The following is a 21,084-nucleotide window of genomic DNA, read 5'->3' as shown; positions in this document are numbered from 1 at the left end:
TCCTTAATGATGTTGCCTCCAGACCCCTGGATCTCAATATGGGGGCAATTACCTTGCGGCCACTTTTCTTATTAAGAGACAGGCGTCAGGGTTTGCTGACGCTTTGAGTAAACATAGCCAGACTGTTACCTATGAGAGATACTCTTTATTTAGCACAGCTGAGATTAGTGGCCTTCCCCCCACACTCATGCTGTTGCCTCCTGCTCCATCATCATTGTCTCTTACCTAACTTTTACTCTTTGCTGCATGTATATCCTCCCCCTTTTGTCGGCTTGTCGTTTAAGTATCAAATACCATGGTGATGTCCTTGGAGGTGTATGAGAGGCGGGTGTCGTTGTTTTTGAGTGTGTGTGTGTGGTATGTTTGTTTTTGACCGTGTGAGCGAATTTTCTGTTGGATCAAGGCTGCATATTCTGTGTTATGTCTGCATACATGCTGGCCTACACCATTAGACCGCTCATGCCTCCTGTTCGCTTCAGTCCACAACAACGGCCAGTGCATGCTGGGAAAGAAAATCTGCACAGCCCAGTGAGTTGCTGTTAATAAAGCTTCAGTTTAACCTGCTGTGTAACATCTTTACAAGTGCACATTAAGCATTAACCCATATTAACCACGGCACTTCTGCAGCTCTAGAACTGTTCGCTACCCTTCACTTTCAAACCGCATTACCATATTCTCCTGTACTTTTGGCAGATAAAAGACATTTTTCAACTGCTTTCCGGCTTCAAGTACGTTAAGCTGCAAGGTTAATACATGTGCCACCTACTAAATCTCTCCCATCAGAGGGACAGTAAAGATGTTAATCGTGATTACCTCCACTACTGATGAAACACTTAAATATCCACCTACGTCCCACCTACTTAAAACTTGAATTAGATGTTTAAAAAGGGACGGATTCAGTGTATGGTGGCATGCCGTTGCCACAGCAAGAAGTTTCCCGGGTTTGGTCTCTCTGTGTGGATCTTTTGTTTGTTTGTCTCTATATGTTGGCCCTGTGATATGCTGGCAACCTGACTTCTCGCTTAATGTTAGCTGATGATTGGCCCCAGCTCTCAATAGTATTGGGGTGTAGATAATGGATGACTGGAGTTTCAGTGCATCCCGCCAAAATAAATCATTTCTTTTCTTTCTCCATTTGCCTACAGACGGATTTCTCCCGTCGTGAGGGGCTCCAGCAGTTGGATGTCGAAAGGTGGCTGGGTTTCATCACTTTCTTGTGCGAGGTGTTTGGCACCATGAGGAGCAGCTCCGGGGAGCCATTCAGGGTGCTGGTGTGTCCCATCTTCACCTGCCTACGAGAGGTTTGTGCCTTTTTTTTGGATCAATAAGCAGAGTCAATAACCAGTCGATCAACCCTACCCCGAGTGTCCACTAGTAAGAGGAAAGCGTCCAGCTATTTCTGTGTATCTTGTCTGCTCCAATCGATGCCTGCTGTGGGCCAGTTTCCTGTTTTTATGGCCAGACCTAGTCTAGACAACACAGTGGGGTTCGGTTAGTGGTGCTAGCAGTCAGGACGCTATTATTTCCAGGAAAGTACATGACCTCAGGTTCAGTTCCCATCAGCTGGTCATGCTCTCACACGCGCCATTGGAAACCACACGGGGCAGCCTCTGCAGACGCGCAGTGATACAGAAGTGGTTTATAACAGATGGATTATTGAAAGGGGAAGCGACGGGGGTTTCAGTGGAGGGGGGTGAGAGGAAGTGGAGGAGACTGTGGTCAGGTTGACAGTTGGTGCACAGGAAGTTTACTCATAGCTTGACAGGTAGAAGAGAGAGGGAGGTGGCAGAGTCTGGGAGTGAAAATCATTTTTAATATGCAGGTTTGAAAGGAAATAATGGCAGGGTGGAGGCACGTGCCAAGGCAGTTTTACCGCCCACGTCCGCACCTTCGCCAGTCTGGCACTTAGCACACACCCTGCGTCTTGTTAACAAACACAGTCCCACACACAACTAATTCCATCCACACCCCGTCTGAGTGTATGCCCAGGGCACTATCTCAGCTTGTTAGAAAGACCCAGCGACAGTGTGGAGTATCCAGTCACACAAACACACCTCCATATTCCAGCATCAGCGCCGGTGTCATGTACTGCCTGATGATGGTAGAGATAAGAACACACCTGTCAACAATTTCAAAATATGTGAGGGGAGGATTGTGAATGTGTGTGTGTGGGCCCATATGCTTGTTTGGCAATCTTCATTTCCTAGAGCTATAGTGCCTGATTTTTATCCATCTGCTGTTTTGGCTGTTCTGCTACAAGCTACGTGTGTGCGTGTGTGCATATGCAAACATATGTGCCTGCATGTGTGGCTATGGCAGTGTAAGTATGTAACTGAAGTGTGTTAGGAAACATGTTTGCGTGTAAATGTATTGACAGTGAGCTCAGCCATTCATGACAGATAGGCTGTTATATTCAGAGTTAAAACCACAATTCACATGGGAATGCTGAACATGAATATTGAATGTACTGTAATATAAATGTGACATCTAAATTCAACAGTCATGTGATCTGTTATTCATATCAAACTGTTTGATTAGAGAATGTTACAAAAGATTTTCTTTGCTTTTTTTTTTGTTGAGGGTAGTTTCAGTAAGAAAAGTTTGACTCGATAGCGTTTCCTTTCTCCTGCATGTTTATTGGACTTGCTGTTACTTACTGTGTTGCCGTGGTTACACAGGTTAAGAAACTTTGTGGTGAGTGCATAAATTTAGAACAGTGATGACAGTGAAACAACATGTGCATTTAATAAGTGAAATGAAACTATTCTGGCCAATAACAAGTAAATCTTCAACCCAGATCGTGGTAAAAAACATAACCTGTGCTGAACTAGATTATATCTTACCTTGAACGAGACAAAAATAACTTTCTTAAGGCCAAACCGAGCTGGTATATCAGGGGCTGGTTCCAGAGCCCATTTAACCTTCTATAACATTAACTTATTTTGTTTTTATTGAAGCAAATGACCTGCATGTGGCAAACAGAGGACTCGCCTCTCTGCAGCAAGGGTCCTCGCAGTTCAAGACACTCAACACAGGATATTTATTATACTGATTATTTACTGTACCTCACATGTATGTTAGCACCTTGATTTTCTGAGCGCCGGACAGCTGCAAGTGTTATATTCTACTTTTCTGTTTGTGGAGCAGTTATTTACGTACAGCACTGATGCAACAGACACAGAGTAATCTTATGTAATGTAACTAAAGGAAGCGCTGGTCCTGATACTAGACCTGCTGTTGCTATGCAACTATGTGAAACCTGTTTAAAGTTGAAGTAGTCGTAATCTTGATGAAAAATGTTTTTCCCCTCAGCGCTCCTACGTGCTTTCTTTTTAAGTGTGATGACAGGTTTCAACATATACAAACATAGATCTGTTTGAGTAATGAAGTGGAGCTGAAAGAAACAGACAGAGCTTCAGCACAAAATGCACATGAATGAGGATGTTTTTCTAATTGACTTCACTCAGTGACTCGAGCTGTTGTTGTCACGCCGGCTGCGTTTCTTCCAATCGGTGCTACCACAGGATCACAGCTGCCCTAGTTTCTACTGCTTTTTATGTTCCTGATCAAATGTCTGTTTGAATGAAAAACAGTGGAAATGCAAATGACACAGGTTTCCCAGCGCAGCGAGCTTTGTTTTTTCGATGATGTAACTAACCAGTGATGTGGCTGTTACTGTTTTTTCAGCTTCAGCCGAGGGAATGTGTGATAAGCACTGTCTCAAAATGAAAGTAACACGGAGTGATGGGGTGTGTGTAGTGATGGTGGAGGCACGCTATCGTATTGAGAACCGTCAGAGCGAAAAAAAGAAAAGAAAAAAAATCAGATTTTGCAAGAGATGGAGAACTGATGATGATAAGTATAAATTAAACCATTTTTAATGCATCGAGCAAAACTTCACCCTCGGCTCCCCAGAGAACTCATTATGAGCTAATGCTGCTTGTCACACAGCTCTCCTTCTCTGGGAACGACAAGACTTTTGTTCCCACATCAAGCAGCCATGCTGTCACCACACCCATCTAAGCATACTGAGGAGCTGACGCCTGCGCAACTGCTGGACCTGAATGATGGGTGGAATACCATTACGCTTACATTTTGGAAAATGAAGAGGCCAGCTTGTGCCGAGTGGGGATCCTTGTGTCAGATGGTGGTCGTTTCCACCACTGGTTGTACGCAATTGCTGAGGGGAGCTGCAGGTTCCAGATATTTGTGGTCACTTTTGTCTGATCGCTCTCCGTTAGGGCTGTAATCTAACCGACCTTTATCATTTCTAACAGACTTAATACTGCTCATGTTTGGGGCATGAAATAATCGTTGATTAATTGGTTCATTAATTAATAAGGTAAAAGTTTGAAATAATTGGGATATTCATTTTTTGTCATGTCACCCAGCCCTACTCTCTGTACAACTGTTTCCCAAATTGTGTGTGAACACCCAACACAAGCCGGAATTTGGCAATTTGAACTGATATTCGTCCTCGAGTCGGGTTTGGTCACATTGGCTGCACAACGAATGTGCCTGTAATCAGCGTAAACCTTGTGGTTGGGGTTGGCCCCTCCGAAAAAAAGCCTTTCTAATGCGACGAGGTCAGGTCTGGACAGAAAACTGCAGCCCGGGCATCCCTCAATTTCAGACATGAACTCGGGAAATTACCAGAACATTCAGGCAAGGGGTAGCTTCTGGGTAAAGCATGTAGGAAGCACTGTGGAAATCACATGTTTTTGTAAATTGTACAATGGGATCTACATTATCATTTAAAGCTCTGTAATCTCGTCTTTCCATATTGACATCTCCACCTATGTCCTCTCTGGCGGTGATTATTCCAGACATTTTACTAGGAAGCTGGAAGGAAAACTTCCAGAAAGGGTCTAGAGCAAGTGACAGACAGTTGCGTTCTCACATACAGAAAATCTTAGGAAAACGTGCAGTTCAGTTCATGACTGAGAGCAGCTTATGTTATCATCACTACGAGTAAATAAATATGAAAACAGAAACTATAGATGATTCAAGTCATTCTGCAATCTCTGCTCCTGAACTGTTTTCCCATCTCTTCGCTGCATGATCTCACTCTCTAGTTTCATAACTACATGTCTGCACCCTGCATTTCTAACTTATTTTGCTCGTTGTGCAGCAGGGCTACACTTCCGATGCTTAATTAGACATTACCCCTGCAAAACAACCTCCCCCTTCCTCCACTCCTACTTCCTCTCCTCCTCCAGGTTAATCAAAGTAGCACTTTGGAGACAGACTTGTGAGAAGTAAACCAGCCTCAGAGCTGTAAAAGGAGTGTTTAATCTCTAATCTGACAGTAAATGTCTATAGTTTAACATGGCAGCCTGTGTCTCATTGTTTAAAAGTGGCAGTTGTGTTTCCATCTGTGCAACAGGGGGAAAGCCAGCTAACGTGTTTACCAGCTCCGCCGTTTGTTTTTTGTTTACACTGTGCGTGTCTTCTTGTGTGCGTGCAGTCGTGGTTGTGTGAATATATTGTGCATCTTGGTCTAATCTCAGATGGATTAGCGGGATGAGAGCGGGGTATGTTGTCTTCTAATAGTTAAAATGACAGTATTGAAAATGTTTACTATCGGGATTAGGTCTTTTTCTTGGGAACTGTTAAACACACACAAACATTTGTGCTCACTAAATCTCCCCATTTGGCTTGTATCCAAATGTACACACATGTATACATCTGTTAGCCTGGTTAGATTGTACTCACTATGTGGGAAACCTTCTTGTTGCAACATTTGGATTTCTCATTATTTTTGTAGCTCTTTGCTTTGCAGTATATGTACAAGTTATCTGTTCTTTTATTTTGTAGCTCTTGGATACCACAGACATTAAGGAAGACGCAGTTCTCTGCTGCTCCATGGAGGTATGACACACAGACACACACACTAACATCAGAGGGTGTCTGCAGGTTACAACTTACATTTAAAACTTTTTAAGAACATAATTTCGGACAGTCGAGACCGACGAAAATGAAGGAATAGTGATAGTTGAGTTACCCTTAAAACGCAAAGTGATCTTGCAATCTACAGGCAGAGAGAGAGTATGTATCCATAATCTTTCCCACAGCCAAGTCGAGTGCACTGAGATAAACTCTGACAGGAAATGTTTTTGGTCTTGTTGAATGCTGCACCGTTTATCTAACTGTGATGTTAGCCCTGCGCAGTTATATAACTGCAAAAAGCTGTGATTTAATAAAATAAAATTTCCATCATAGCCATGACTTTTAGTTGTTTTAATTCAAGACATGTACTTGTAAAATGGTCATCAATTGTGCATTTTCTTTGATAACCAACCAATCACATTTATATTATTAATTATTTATATTGTCTGACTATTTCACCAAATCATGTAGCCCTGGTCTTGTTTAATATTTGTGTCGTTGAGAATGAACTACTACAAACAGGGACATAACATTTCCTTAAGAAAAAAAGATAAAATCATGTTGAAGCATGCCTGAAGTAGTATTAAATTAACTCTCCATTAATTAAGAGTTACCAAAACCTAGTGCGTAATTTTAGTCTTCACAGAAACCTTAAAAACAAACCTTATTCATCAACCCTCAAACGGTTCTATGAAGGTTTGTATTAATCTGAAGACTGACTTATGTCCTCAGCCTAAAGGTCTAAAACTCAAATCATTCCTGCAAAAAATAGAAGTTAATAAATGAAGATGCAAGAGGCTGGATTCTCACAAGAGCCATTAAACATCACAACAAATGTATGTAATTTACAAATACCAACAACATACAAGACTGTAGTATTTCATTTTAATGCACAGTTGTAATTTCTGTTAATTCCTGTTCTTCAGCCTCTGTACTTCAGCACAATCAATTTGAAATACAATAATGGACTCTACATTATAATGACAAGTCTCCACTACAAAGTAATAAAGCAAACAGACTGTGAGATTCAGTGTTTTGGATGTGCCTTTCATTATTCTGTGTTCAGAATGTGACCAACTCTCCTCAGGGTCATGAATAATAGAGTTATGCAGGTGAATTTATGTAAAGTTATGGTTCATATCTAATGGGCCATTGGACGAGAGAAGATCACATTGGAAGCTGGAATGGCACTGAATAGAGCGACTACTTCGGCCCAAGGCCCAACAGTTCCGTTAAATTCAATCAAGCTGCACCACATTGCACACACTCAGATTTCCGTCTTATAAATATCTTTTAGATTTTTTTCATTAAGTCCATGAATATTTCCTTCGTAAATCAGTGACAATGTAAAATAACAAAAAGCTCCATATGGCCTAGTTAAGCCCCTTGTTTACTAAAAGCCACAAACAAATGGCTTTTTTCTGCAATGGAAATGAAGACTATCATCACTCGCTTGTGGTCAATTTATTCTACAGTAGACATCGGTTTGTTTTTTTTAATCGGCTCTGATTGGCAGTCATGGACACATGACCTCTGTCCCCGGGTGAATGTGCTAATTTCTTCCTCATCTTGATTTTTGGTGTCTAGATTCACCATTATGATGCCCATTGAACTCCTGGATGTTGGCATCTTAACTAGCCATGAACGTTTGTGTACTGATTGTTTTTTACTTGGGAACAACGTGCAAATATAACACTGGCAAAAACAGCCGGTTGAGAGACTTGCTCAGTTTCCGGCACAATGGGGACCAGAAAAAAAAAAGCAGAACGGCCAACTCCTCTATTGGCAATGAGAAAAGATTCAATCCCATTTATAAGTGGGTTTACTCACATAAAATCTAATAGACAAAAGAAAATATCCTATGCAGAAGATAGGTTAGCTCTGGTTAGCAAACATTTCCCCGAAGCTCAAACACACTTTGCAGTATGGAATATTTATTTATTTCAGTGAGGAGCCCACACTCTCGCTCTGACACTCTACCTCTGTCCCATCTCTCTCCGACAGTTGCAGAGCACCGGACGTCTACTGGAGGAGCAGCTCCCTGAGATGATGACCGAGCTCTTAGCGGCCGTCAGGGACAAGATGCTCAGTCCGGCTGAGTCTCAGCTGACCCGCTCCCTCCTCATGGAGGTCATCGAGCTGCATGCGCACCGCTGGAGCCCCCTGGAGGCCCTCACCACCCAATACTACAACCGTACCATCCAAAAGCTCACCACCACTGCCTAGGTGCCAGCTGCCGCGGGAGGAGAGGAGACATTTTCCACTTGTGCAACAATCTGCACTTCTAGTTTTTCCACAAAACGGGAAGTCAACAACATGCCACAATCTCGCCGACATAATGCTTGACATGGTTATTGAACGCAACTGTACAATTCAATCATTTCACCAAGAATGGTGATCACTGCCACAAACATACCAGCCACCAGACAGGTAGAGCTCAGCCATCCAGGCAACACGGCATGTGGTGTTCAAACAATGACGAGCCTGTCGTCTGACGCAGATTTGAGAAAACGCTAGTGAGTAGGTGGCCAGTAGGGGCATGCTTGGCCACACGGCGTTGGGGAGCTCGTCTGGTTGTGGCTGCTTAGGGTTAAAGGAGAGAACAGACAAGAGAGGGGTCACACGGGGGAGATGAGAGGGCAGGAGCCTGTCTGTAGGGAATAGAGAGATCTGTACCCAAAGATGAATGGAGGGAGGGAGGGAGGTGGTCTGCGTAGTCTGTGTCAGCCTCCTCATTGTGTTCATTTGCCCCGCCACCCTCTCCTTCCCCCTGTGTCTCTCGCCATCCCCCACCTCTGTCTATCCGTCGGCCCCTGGGGTCTCTGTGGCTGATAAAAGAGAGCAGGAGGCAGGGAGTAGACACGGTGCTGTCTGTCTGGGCCGTCTGCCCCGCCGGGCCAGGGAACCAGGTCAAAGGGTCTCGGTGTGGAGCTCCCCCCAGCTCCGCCAGCTCCTCCCTGCCTTTGTCTCCCCGAGTTCCCCCTTCTACTGCACCCCCCGTGCAGGAAGCCTTTTTGTGGGGATGAGACAGCGGGCCTGCTGGGCTGGGCTGGGCTAAGGATGAGGATCAGGCTGGGCAGAGTAGGGTGGCAGATGGCTGCATGAGCCCTTGTGAGACGACACACTCCTAACACACCCCCACCTCCCTCTGGCTCCCCCAGCTCAGCCCGGTGTAACCAGCAGAGGCAGCAGAAGTGGGGGGTGAGGGGTCCAGCATTGGAAAAGAATTAAAGCAGACACTGCTGTCTGATAATTCTTTTGTTTTCGTCCTACAGGGGAATGTCTCTTCTCCTCCATTGAGCCGTGCATGTCCATGCTTTGTTATCCACATCATTGATATTATTATATTATTTTTTTAAGTCATATATTGTTTTTATTGTTGTCTTTTCATTTTGAAGTCTTGTTTTTACGATATATTGTACGTATGAGATGTAGCGGTAGGCCTTATTGCACAGGTTTGATTTGTTTTGCACTGTTTGGAGGCGATTTGCTTTTAATGAAAATTCAAAATAAGTAAAAGTTTGAATTTGAGTCAGTGCTATGGGTATTATATGGAAAAAAAAAATGGGCTGAGCGATTTTAGGATGTTTTAATGGACTAGTGGCCTTGTCAATTATCCATTTTTATAGGAGCGCTCTGTTCCAGGGCCTGTGGCAGCACGGGAGGAAGCTGACGACTAAACAGTTGGGCCTAATTCACATTGTTATGTTGCTCAAGAAAAAGAATAATATTTGAAGATGAAGAAAAGATGTTACATTTTAAAAAAAAAAGAGCATGGCACACAGAGAAACAGAAGTGAAATGTTTCTTTAAACAAGCCATTCTTTGCAGTGAACATTTTGCAAGTGTTTGAAATGGATTATTTTGAGGATCTTTTTGAGGAAGAAGCGACAACTATTATCCTGTGTATTTGAAGATGACGAAAAAGCAGAGCATCTTGTTATGTGACCACATTAGCTTCTCATACGTGACTCTTTTCCCAGCTAACGTGTGTATTATGATATTGACATGACAAGCCAATCACGTACCATTTGTAAATGAGTTCGATATATAATCTGCATACACTATATTTACAAGTATTTAATTGACATTGACTTAGAGGGGAATCGTGCAACAGAGATGTTGCACATAGGATGAAGTGGCTGGTAGAAGTCAGCCTTCCAATGCATTTCTACTTGGAACTATGGCTACATCCATATCATACGTTTTAGTTTGAAAACGCATAAACTCTGCTAAGATTACGTCTGGCGTCCACACAACTCCAGAGGTTTAGAGCCACTCAAATGAAAAAGGCTGTATTCTGGACAGGCAGAAGCTGAGATGTTTGGAAACAATGACGTAGTAGACGGTCACGACAGCTTTTGCTGATTCGTCAGGCTCCTGTCACATGACTCTCTCCTGAAGAAAACAAGCGGCATCAGCACCTGCCTCGGGCTACCAGTGTAGAACGCAACGTGGATAATCAATTACAAGTCCTACTGACTGTTTTCTTTGCTTATACCTGTTGTATTCTGCATTTTACTATGAAACAACTGTTTACATCTGTAGGAGACAAGCTATTATTCAAGAAATTCCTGTTTACACCAGCACATGCTTATCCATTGTATGTGAGCAGTCGTGTGTGTTGTAAAGCATGTAAGCATTGGCCAGGGATTAAAACTAATACGGAGCCAAAACGGACGTTGGTCGTTCTATTTTGATTATGCCGTTTTCAAAAGGAAACGCTATTGTATGGATGTAGCCTTAATCATTGCTTGGGAGTCGCACAAAAACATTACATACATGCTCATGCTTAGTTTTCCATTGAATCTCTGTGGGCAGTTGTAGTTGTTTTTGTATATTATTTTCTCTGTCTTGCATCAAGAATAAAAATCCTGTTTGGTAGGAACACAGCCCAGAAGATTAGTCAGGGTGATGACGGGTGATTAAGCTCACACGTGTTTTTCTGAGGTTCGGGCTAATTATCTGTAAATGTGTGCGTCCACTTAAGTGATTTGTTTTAAATGTCCTTTTGTTTTCTTTATTTTATTTTTTAGGTTTCTATTTAAATTATATTTAGCTCATTTATATAAATATATATAATTTTTGGTGGGTTTTCTGAAGCATCTGAAACTGTTGTGATACCTAGCTTGCTGGCAAGTGTGTAAGTGTGGTATTACCTTGTTTTAGTTTGTGAAAAGGAGGAGAAAAAATTTAACAACCCATCGGCCAGTTACCATTATGCAAATAGTGGCTCGCTGCCACAGCAGATGGATGCAGGTGGGGATTCCCCCCTACCCCCCACCCTCATCTGTGGCACTGGAACCTTCCCCCACCCCGCGTGACCTTAGACCCCTCTGCTCGGGTCACATGACTCTCGACGATTGAATGAGATGCACCTTTATTTGCATATTCTCATGAATATTGAAAAACAAAATAAGGAAAACCAAGGCTCCAGTCGATGCACAAACAAGTAGATGGGCAATATATGGAGTCATCTTGTTTGTTTTGTTTTTCTAAGCAACTGAAAAATAAACTTACTAAGGAGATTAGATGTGACGGAACAAGCTGGTGTTTGTTTTTTCTGTCTGTTCACTTATCGGCACAGCGAGTCAATGTGCTACGATGAAGATATTCTGACATCACAAAAGAAAAACACACTCAAGGTTTCCTCTGCTGTTAGTAGATAGATGTGTAACTAATCCTGGCACCACAGTAGGTCATTATACTACCATTTCATACATGTGCACAGTGGAACGCCTCATTTACATGTCTTCGCCTTTACATCGTCACACATTAAACAGACCACACTTCAGAACTTTAACAGCAGTGTGTGTGTGTGCGTGTTGCAGTGTGTCCTTGGCCCCTGATTTGCCTTTGGTTAGCCCTGACACATGCCTGAGGCTTCCCGACTGCGGGCATCCCAACGGGGGCCCTCAGTGCCGGGGTTGCCTCCCCATTGTGGAACCCCATCCCTATAAAACTATAGGACGTCCTTCAGTACTCGTCCACATCAATCAACATAATCCCATGTGTCTGAATATTCCAATGCATTTGACAGGAGTGAAACACTTTAAATTTGCTACCGACACCATAAGGAGCTTTGTTTTTTTCCCCTCTCTGTTGTGTCCTTGACAGAGATGGATTTATGACAATGGTTTGGTTTCATTTGGAATCACAACACGTGTTAGCTCCTCGTTTTAACACAATACAAACAGGCACAATGGGGACGTTATTACACAGCAATAGAGCGACTCAGACAGTGGAAAGAAAGAAAATGTATTCTGCTGCTGCAGTGGAGGAGGAAGAAGAAAAGAAAGGAGAGATAGGAAGATTTGGTGCTGACCAAGTGAAAGAAATGTAGGAGGCGATGAAGTGTGGAAATGTATATTATACACACACACACATAGACACATATATAGAAATGACTGTTGGGACAGTATGGGGGAGCCTATTGAGGAATAAATGCAAATGTGGAAGAAAGGCAGAGGCAGCCCCGGCTGTCAATTAGCACCATGGTTAATTTAGCCTGTGCAGTGAAAACAGACATGTTAGCCCTCAGGGGGATTATATCTAAAGATTAAGATGTATAGATATATAGAGACACACATAGTAGCTGTGTCTCAAGATGGTGTTTGTCTACAACACAGTGACAGGAGGAAAAGGGTAAAGACTTGAATAAGATACTCAGTGGAAACTGAGTTAAAGAAAGAACTAAATGGTTATATAGATTAATAAATGGGGTTTCTATTGTTTTACATCGTTTACCAATACAGCAACTATTTTGATTATGACTATTTGTGATGTATCAGTGTCCTTAATATATATATATATATATAATGTGTATAATGAATCATATGCTGTTATCACAATATCTTTTGAAACAATTTCTCATCGCAGAAACATTGGATTTTCCTGGCTTCAGGACAGCTGAGAAAACTACACTACCCATGAGTCTCAGCAGTTGTAGCTATTGAGAAGTAGAAGACAAATTCAGAACACGTTATCATTGAATTTGTCAACAAAACATATATAAAACACTATGAAATTGTTCTTAAATGAACCAGATATAAAAGTTAATGGATTTAAGCTGCGCATTGTAAAATCAGACGTTTAATGTTAAGATCCAGATGTTATTAAGGCTGGATATATTCTTTTCACATGGTAGGTTTATCTGTTTTTCCAAAATGCATCTTGGGAGGGTAAACTACATATAACCCAGGGTTGCGGGTTGACAAATTTTTTGTCATAGACTGAAAATATGTAGGTAACTGATGAGTAATTGGTTAGTAAATAATAATAAGCAGTTTGATTGTTAGTAAATAATAAGCTGTTTCGTTGTTGTCCTACTTGGATTTAACATCTACCCAGAATGTTTTATGTTCACAGGTTTGTACCTTTAACTTTTATCAAAGAACCTGATATTATCAGAGCAACTGCTCCTGTGTTTGTCACAGAATAAATAATGAATAGCTTGATCGAAAAGAAATGATCATGAGATTACGGCTCTGGTCACAATGATGGATGAATGGAATTGCTTGTGTGTGCGTGTTTAGTGACTCACACCGGCACTGTCCATTGTTTGAGCCAGACAATAGGCGGCTGCGGCTCGGCTGGCCTTGATGACGAACTAAAAGACGAAGAGAGAGGACACACGCGCATCCAAACTCTCTCTGACAAACTTAAACGACACAGCCGAGGGCCGGCAGATCCGACGCTCAAGTATCTCAGAGTACCCTCGTGGTCGTGTGTGTTATTCTTCAGTTCTCTTGTCAGCTCACATTTTGGTGTCAGCCCGGTTCGTGTCTCTGAGTCCGCCCAGTGTGTGGGTCTTCCTGTGTTTGATGAGCGCCAACCAAGAGGAGAGCACTGCAGCTTCTCCCCTGTTTGGTCCGAAGGGTACGGAGACCAGATACTGTGTATAACAAAGTGGAGTTGAAACACACAGATGCATCCCCAGATGTTTCCGTGCGGTACGCTCTGCTGTGGGAGAAATCAATAACTGTGGGCTATGAATTGGTTTTAGCTTGCTCTCTTGACCTTTTCATCTGAGCGGCTGCTACTGCACTCGACTTTATTCTGCTCCCCCCCAAAAAAACTGCTTCTCTTTCAACTATATTTGGATTCAGAATTTTTTTGCCAGTGTACATCTCTGAACGACATTTATAAATTAATCAAATTTTTTCAAATCTTTCAATTTTGCAGCAGCTAAAATGTCGGTTCTAGTAACCATTTCAGGTTTGTGTCCATGTTAGAAACCTCAACAACACACCCACCCGCTCACTATACATTTTTCTTGACATTTTCCTCCTTAACAGTTTCACACCCGGCGTTGTCTGACGTCCTGGCTAAAATAAAACAGCTTATATTAAAACCCCAAGTTATGAGGATTAAGTCTGGGTAGTGCCACATTTCTAAGGATTTATTTTCTGGCTCAGAGTTTTGTATGTCACTGTGAAGCAGTTTTGCTCTCCACTTCCCGTTGCCCTAATACTCAAATAATGAGGTTTAAAAAAAGGTAGGTTTCTCGCAGGTAGAGAGAGACAAGGTGTAACATCATGTACTGATGTGGGGATAGTTTGCTGCAGCTCAATATTGCACCAGAATATAAAGAAATTATATACACCTAAAAAATAATATTGCTTGGACACACACACACACACACACACACACACACACACACACACACACACACACACACACACACACACACACACACACACACACACACACACACACACACACACACACACACACACACACACACACACACACACACACACACTTTTATATAAAAATGGGCTTTTCGAGTAAAACATGATCTCAACCACAGCGGAAACTGGAAAGCTGTATTCTTGCTTCCTGGACTGGCAGCGGAGGAAATTATGTCACGACCTACTGATTTCCTGAATGAACTGTTTGAATGGGCCTTTTCACAGGGGAGCTGCTGACTCAGTAAATCAACCAGTTTATTGTTTTTTGTGTCTGTGAATGGAAAATCTACCCATCAATTCACATGGACCATCACACAGTGAGTGGATTTACTGTGCCTAAAAAAAATGGTATCGTAAAACCGTATAATGAACATGTCATTAGCCAGTAAACAAATACAATAATACTGAGCTCGATGAAAACAGGAAGAAGAATCTAAAGTTTTCACACCCGAAAGTCTGAACCATGTCGGCGGTGGAGACAATACATTAAACAGTTCAAAAGAAGAAAAAATCGTATCCCAAACTAGCCACACAACATCCCTTGGTCGGACTAAATTATGGTCGGAAGCACTTTCACACCTGATATTTTGGTTCACACTAAAACCTACATAAATTATTATGTCGTTTTTTTATGTCATTTGTCTTGAGCACTCTGCTGTTTCCTGTCTTAATTGGAAATAGTAGAAAATCTTGAGGCAATCTGATTAATCAACTGGTTGGATTCATCCTTCTTTTGAATTTGACATCATACAAACAGCATATAGAATCCAGCACAGCCCTGCTTGCAGCTGTGTGAAGATCTACAGCAGTACAGGCTGGGGCATTACCCTCAATTCAGCCCGAGCCTGAATTTCTTTCACATGTGTGAAGCTGAGTTGATTCAGGGCAGACAGTGAAATTTAAGCAAAAACAATAAAATAAAAATAATGGTTCTGTTCTGTATTTATACTAAATAGCTGTTAATGAGAATCAAACTGTTAGTGAACAAAAGCTCTGTGTGCAAACATGTTAACATCTGCAAACGTACGACCTGCAGCCACAGACCTGGGCCCTCACGTTTGAAAAACAAGTTATAAATAATTTTTTTCACCTGCGGAGCGTTTCAAGAATCTGGTCCTTTTTCTCCTTCACCTTGAGGAGGCCCTACATGATTTATGTCACCTCGTGGGATTATGATAATTCACTTCATTCAAGGCTGAGTCCAAAAACTCATACCTACAGCTTGTATGAAATCCGGCTGCTCTGCTTTAAACAGCAGAAGACAAGAGCACATCAGCTCTGTTTCAGCCTCTCTTCACTGGTTTTTATGAGTCCGTGTAGACTGAGATTGTACTGATTATCTTTTAAAGCACTTCATGGTTTAGCCGCTGTTTATATTGCTGCGTTACTGATCACATACAAGCCTCTGAGGCGGGAACCTTTCCCCTGTTCCTGAGTCCTGGATCAATACTGAAGGAGACTGAGCTTCAGCTCTGGAGCTCCCTGTCAATAACTTTGCAAACATCATACATTTTTATAATTTAAGTCATATTATTGCTGCTATTATTTAACATTAAACACAAAGTTACTAGGTCGGATAAGACTGTCTTTGGTACTGTACCTTGTCCCATCCTTCCACCAACCACCATCAAACCATGCAACAAACGATGAAACTCTTTGGTGGAGGTGTCAGACTGTAGAATAAAAGTCAGTCGAATTCAAACCTGTACTAAATCCCCAATGTTCATTTGGGTGTAAATACTGAAGATAAATATAAACTCTATATTCCCGGCTAAATCTAAATCATCTAGCTTCACATTGGTGGTAGTTACAGGTTCCGACCTCCATCTGTTTCCATCCAGCAGCTAAGAAAAAGCCTTCACCATCTGAAACCAAGTGTGAATCCACTACATCTGCTTGTTTATTTGAAACTGCAGAAAATCTCACACACTCAGGAAATATCTAACTAACTATAATAAATATTACATCCCTAAATATGCTGAGGTTGATTTTTCATTAAGATCAATGCATTTTTCCCTGTCCCGCAATGTTAAAGATTTCCTTTGTCCGGATCCAAGGCAAGATTGAATGTGTTCTTTCTTGGCCCTCGTCCCAACCTTCCACCAAGTTTTGTTTGTCAGCACTTTAATCCTGCTGACAAAAAAACAATCCAACCAAACCACAAACAGAAGGAGAAAACCACCGCGTCCTTGGCAGAAAAAACGACTCGCTAAGATGCAGATTCTGCGACAATTGCTCCACAATTTGAACATACAGTAACAACAGTGGAAATTGCTGCACATTAGTCTACGAAAAACACAAAGAGAAACCAAGTAACTTGTTAAATCCTACATGACATAAACAACAAACATTATATCAGCAATAGTTTATCTGCGTAAAGCAACATACATTTCAGCTCAGGAAATACAACAATGTTTTTGCTGCAGTGGTGTGAATGGGCCGGTCCCATGTCGACCAGTGACAGGTCTGAAAACAGCTCACTTTCAGGTTAGGAAGCATGACGTCTTTGTTGGTCAGCAGCATATGTGCCCTTGCAGTGGCCTGGCTCAGAGGTGTGCTGCAGTCGGCTATTCTCACTTGGCTGCTGCCAGCAGCAACATCCACAATGCCAAAGTCAACAGACGGACCTTCATACGGGGACGAGAGAGGAGAGCGACGAAGGTGAGGTAGAGGGGGAAATGTAGAGGAGGAGAAAAGTTACAACAGAGCGAAGAAACCAGGAGTTTATGGCGAAAACAAATGAAGAGGAATTATAACACCGTTCACTCTTTCACTGCATTTATCTCTATCACAAGGTTCATCTTGTTTGTGTGTGTGTGTGTCATTTCTCAGCCTGACCAGACCAGCCACCCAGAAATACATCTTTGTGGCTGACAGGCTGGCGTGAGCAAAGCTTCTGCTGTGAGCTGCACTCAGTGACTGATCACTCAAGCGGCAATCCACACACACACACACACACACACACACACACACACACACACACACACACACACACACACACACACACACACACACACACACACACACACACACACACACACACACACACACACACACACACACACACACACACACACACACACAATTAGAGAATGGGAAAGGGACATGGGTAGCTTCATCAGAGCTTCTGCTGCTCACTGGAGCAGAAGTGAACACACACATACTGTACACACACACACACACTGCAGCCGTTGGAGGTCGATAGAAGTGTCGGCAGAGAGGCAGTGGGAAGCAACACCTGATGTCTTTGTTGCCAGGCTCCCACCAAGTGACTGTCATTGGGGCAACCTGCTGCGACAAGCACTACCCTGTCGCTAGGCAACCTGAACTTCTGTGACAGATCGTCGAAAAAGTTATGTGATGAGAGTGAAATTGAAAAGAGAGAGAAGAAGAGGGGAGCGAGGATCAGGAAGAGAAGGTGAAAACACTAAGAAGTACAAGACGGTCTGTGGACAGCTCATCAAAGAAAAGCAGTGAAGCACAGCAAGAGCAAGAACTGACATTTCACCCGAGTGTGCCTCCATCAAAACTATCTGTCTGCCTTCTCTCTCTCACACACACTCACACTCACACACACACACACGTGCCAGCAGGCTTTGATTCGTGAGGTGGCGTGCTGTGTAAGGCATGTTCTAAGTATACTGTATATGTGTAAACACACGTAAAAAAAAAAAAAAAGAGCTCACAGCCAGTGAATCACATGGACTCTTGTACAAGGTACTGCTTTGTTTGTGGGCATGCCGACTCTCCCTACAGCCACTGCTGCCACCGATTACACACACTACACATCCCCAGGACACAAACACGTAAACATGTTGAGCCCTACATGCACATGCAGCGTCTGTTACTTCAGTTTGTATTATTTTATAGCGTCGTAATAACAAACCAACATTGTTAAGCAAGACACCTATTAGAAGGCAACAACTTGGCGACTGTTGATGAGGTAGTGCTTTCTTAGCAACCTGCAAAATCTCTCTTCAAAAAGTTCCACAACTTTTGAAATTTCTTCCTGGTGTCAAATGGTTGTCTTATTTTAACTATTGGCAACACTGCCCCCCAGAGATTACCAGTGGTATGGCTCCGTTAAGTCTGTTTCATCACTTTCCGTAAGCTTCAAGAAGCTGCACAAAAACTAGCAAAAATAGCTTGACGGCAGCAGAAGGCTCAGTCCATTTCCCCATACATATAAAACATCTAGTATGAATGAGCCTTTAGGGGCTTTCATACCTACTTTGTTTGGTTCAGACCTTTTCAGTTTAGTCTAAACCACAAAAACAGGTGTGAAATGTGCCGAGCACGAAACCGACCAAAAATAGGTCAGATCAAAAGACGTGTTCTCGGTCCGGATCAAACTGAACCATGGTTTGCTTGGTTAGAAATGTGAAAAACTTTTTTCGGATCGGTCAGACTTTCCGACCATAGCTGCGACCGAACTAGACAGCAGAAACGTGTCAAACTATTTCTTGTCTTCGCTTCTGACAATTCCAACAACAAATATATATGATTTAACAAAGACGTTCATTTGGCAAATTCGAACTAGTTGTCGAATTCTGGGCCTGAAGTCGTTGATGCTGGTTCTATTTAACGAAATCAACTAATTGAGCCGGTTCATCACTCTTCTATTATGAAACAGAAAGGTTACTACCCACCCAACTTACAACACGCAGACATCAGACACACGCCCGTCTGCAGTTCAATCCAGGTCAAGTACAGGTAGAACACAGCCCATGTAGGTGATAACAACAGGATGCACATAAATCATAAGAACGTATTAAGTGCACTCTCTGAAAACAAAACTAACCAGATCCCTGAATCATAAACCTTGGTTCAAAGCCCTTATTATCGATATTGACCTTTATCTAAATGCTGCAACTAATAATCTATTAAATCAAAAAAAAAATATGAGAAACATTTATCTTTTGTATGTTTTTTAATGCCATGTTTTTCTTGATAAATTACCACCATGAGTAATTGGTTACTATAAATCAACAACCATTTTCAATCATTTAAGCAACTGACTTTTGAGAATCTCTCAGCTCATACTGTACATATGAGTTAATGTGTTTGTTTTCTGCTGAGACGTTCTTAATGAATTCAGATTTCCGTCTGCAAGAACTCGACTCCATCACAATCCGCTGTGAACTGCTCCACTGGCAGCATCATCTATAAAGACGGTGGCAGCTTCTCCACTCCGTCAACAGCAGACCTCTCCAGACCCGAGCGCCGTTTTTGATTTATTCTCTGGGTTACAAATGGCTGCAGTTCATCCTTGATGCATCTATAACAGAATAGGATCCGAAGTAAGTTTGACTACGACTGCAGACATGGTTCCTCCCGCCACTGCAGCACCTCCAACAATTCATTCTCTGCAGCTGAGCACACCACCAATTAGTTCCCCTCCGTCAGCCAATCAGAATCACGTTGGCCTCAAAATCTGCCATAAGTATAGAGCTGTATCGAGACGGATTTCCCTCCCTCCTGAAACCCAGTCACTACACCTTGTGCCAAGGAGGTCGTATACGGATTGTGCAAAAACTGATTTACGTAAAAGTTTGCGGAGGGGGAGTCACGACACAAAGAAACACCGATTTCTTTAAAGTTGAAAGATGTGTTTTCATATTTTCTCTGATTTCTCAGATAACAATTCATGGATCTTGACGAAAAAATGAATATCTGGTTCTGGTGAATTTCAATTTGGTTTCATCAGGGGCCGGTTGGGCCTTGGCAGAATGATTAGAAGTGTTAAAAAAGATTGGTTCATTATGAAACTCTGGCGGGGCACCACAGCCTAATAAGGTATAGGAAACAGTTCTCTGACATGTCGAGATAAAAGGGATTAGCTTTCGATGACAGACAAATTGGCACCCAATCGAAATGTCAATCATGGAATATGCATTCAATGATTATGTGTAACTTACCACCGGTACTGCCAGAAAGCAAAGGTAGGTGCCAGTCAATTCTATATTGTATATTTAAATGTGACGTAGGCCTCAAGTTTCATTGATCATATTAAATAAAAAAACATCTAGACATGTCCAATGATCACAAGTCCCTGACATTTCAGGAGATAAAACAAGTTGTTAAACAGTCAGTATTACGTGATTTATAATAATGGACGAGGATGAGTCAGGAGGTGAGGCGGTTGCAAAGCTGCATTCCCTAAATAAATCTGTTTCTATCCAAACTCTATTAGCACTGGCGCTGTATGAATGCTGCGATGAGTCAGTGATTTTTGGCTGGCGAGAGTCAAAGCTACGCCCACAGGTTCCAGGCATCGCTGTAGACGCTCCGTCTAAATGATGCTGGGATTTCATACACATATTATATACACAGTATACATTTACACAAAGACACATATACACACAGGGAACATCTTTTAAATGTACCTCCCTTCTGCTGTCTGCCTTTATTTTGTTGATAGCTGTTGTGCATACACACATCCCACAGAGTCAGGGAGACACAATGTGCCCTCGTCCTGCCATTGTTAGAGAGCTGGGAGCGAA

The 21,084-nt window shown here is 42.3% G+C and overlaps 1 protein-coding gene across 2 annotated transcripts in view; it reads left to right on the top strand.

Annotated features, from left to right (window-relative positions):
• The window catches only part of ctif (CBP80/20-dependent translation initiation factor), a 46,642-nt gene extending 36,919 nt beyond the window's left edge, over positions 1 to 9,723 (top strand). For both annotated transcript variants that reach the window (XM_053411260.1, XM_053411259.1), the window contains 3 exons: positions 1,146 to 1,301; positions 5,818 to 5,871; positions 7,894 to 9,723. In XM_053411260.1, coding sequence (XP_053267235.1) covers positions 1,146 to 1,301; positions 5,818 to 5,871; positions 7,894 to 8,115 — 432 coding nt within the window. In that variant the 3' untranslated portion in view covers positions 8,116 to 9,723. The remainder of the gene's footprint in view (positions 1 to 1,145; positions 1,302 to 5,817; positions 5,872 to 7,893) is intronic.
• The last annotated feature ends 11,361 nt before the right edge of the window (positions 9,724 to 21,084 follow it).

The sequence above is a fragment of the Pleuronectes platessa genome, chromosome 19, assembly GCF_947347685.1.
Source record: "Pleuronectes platessa chromosome 19, fPlePla1.1, whole genome shotgun sequence".
In the NCBI taxonomy this organism is placed as follows: Eukaryota; Metazoa; Chordata; class Actinopteri; order Pleuronectiformes; family Pleuronectidae; genus Pleuronectes; species Pleuronectes platessa.
The sequence above is the reverse complement of the archived record's forward strand: the minus strand, read 5'-3'. Positions and strand labels throughout refer to the sequence as shown.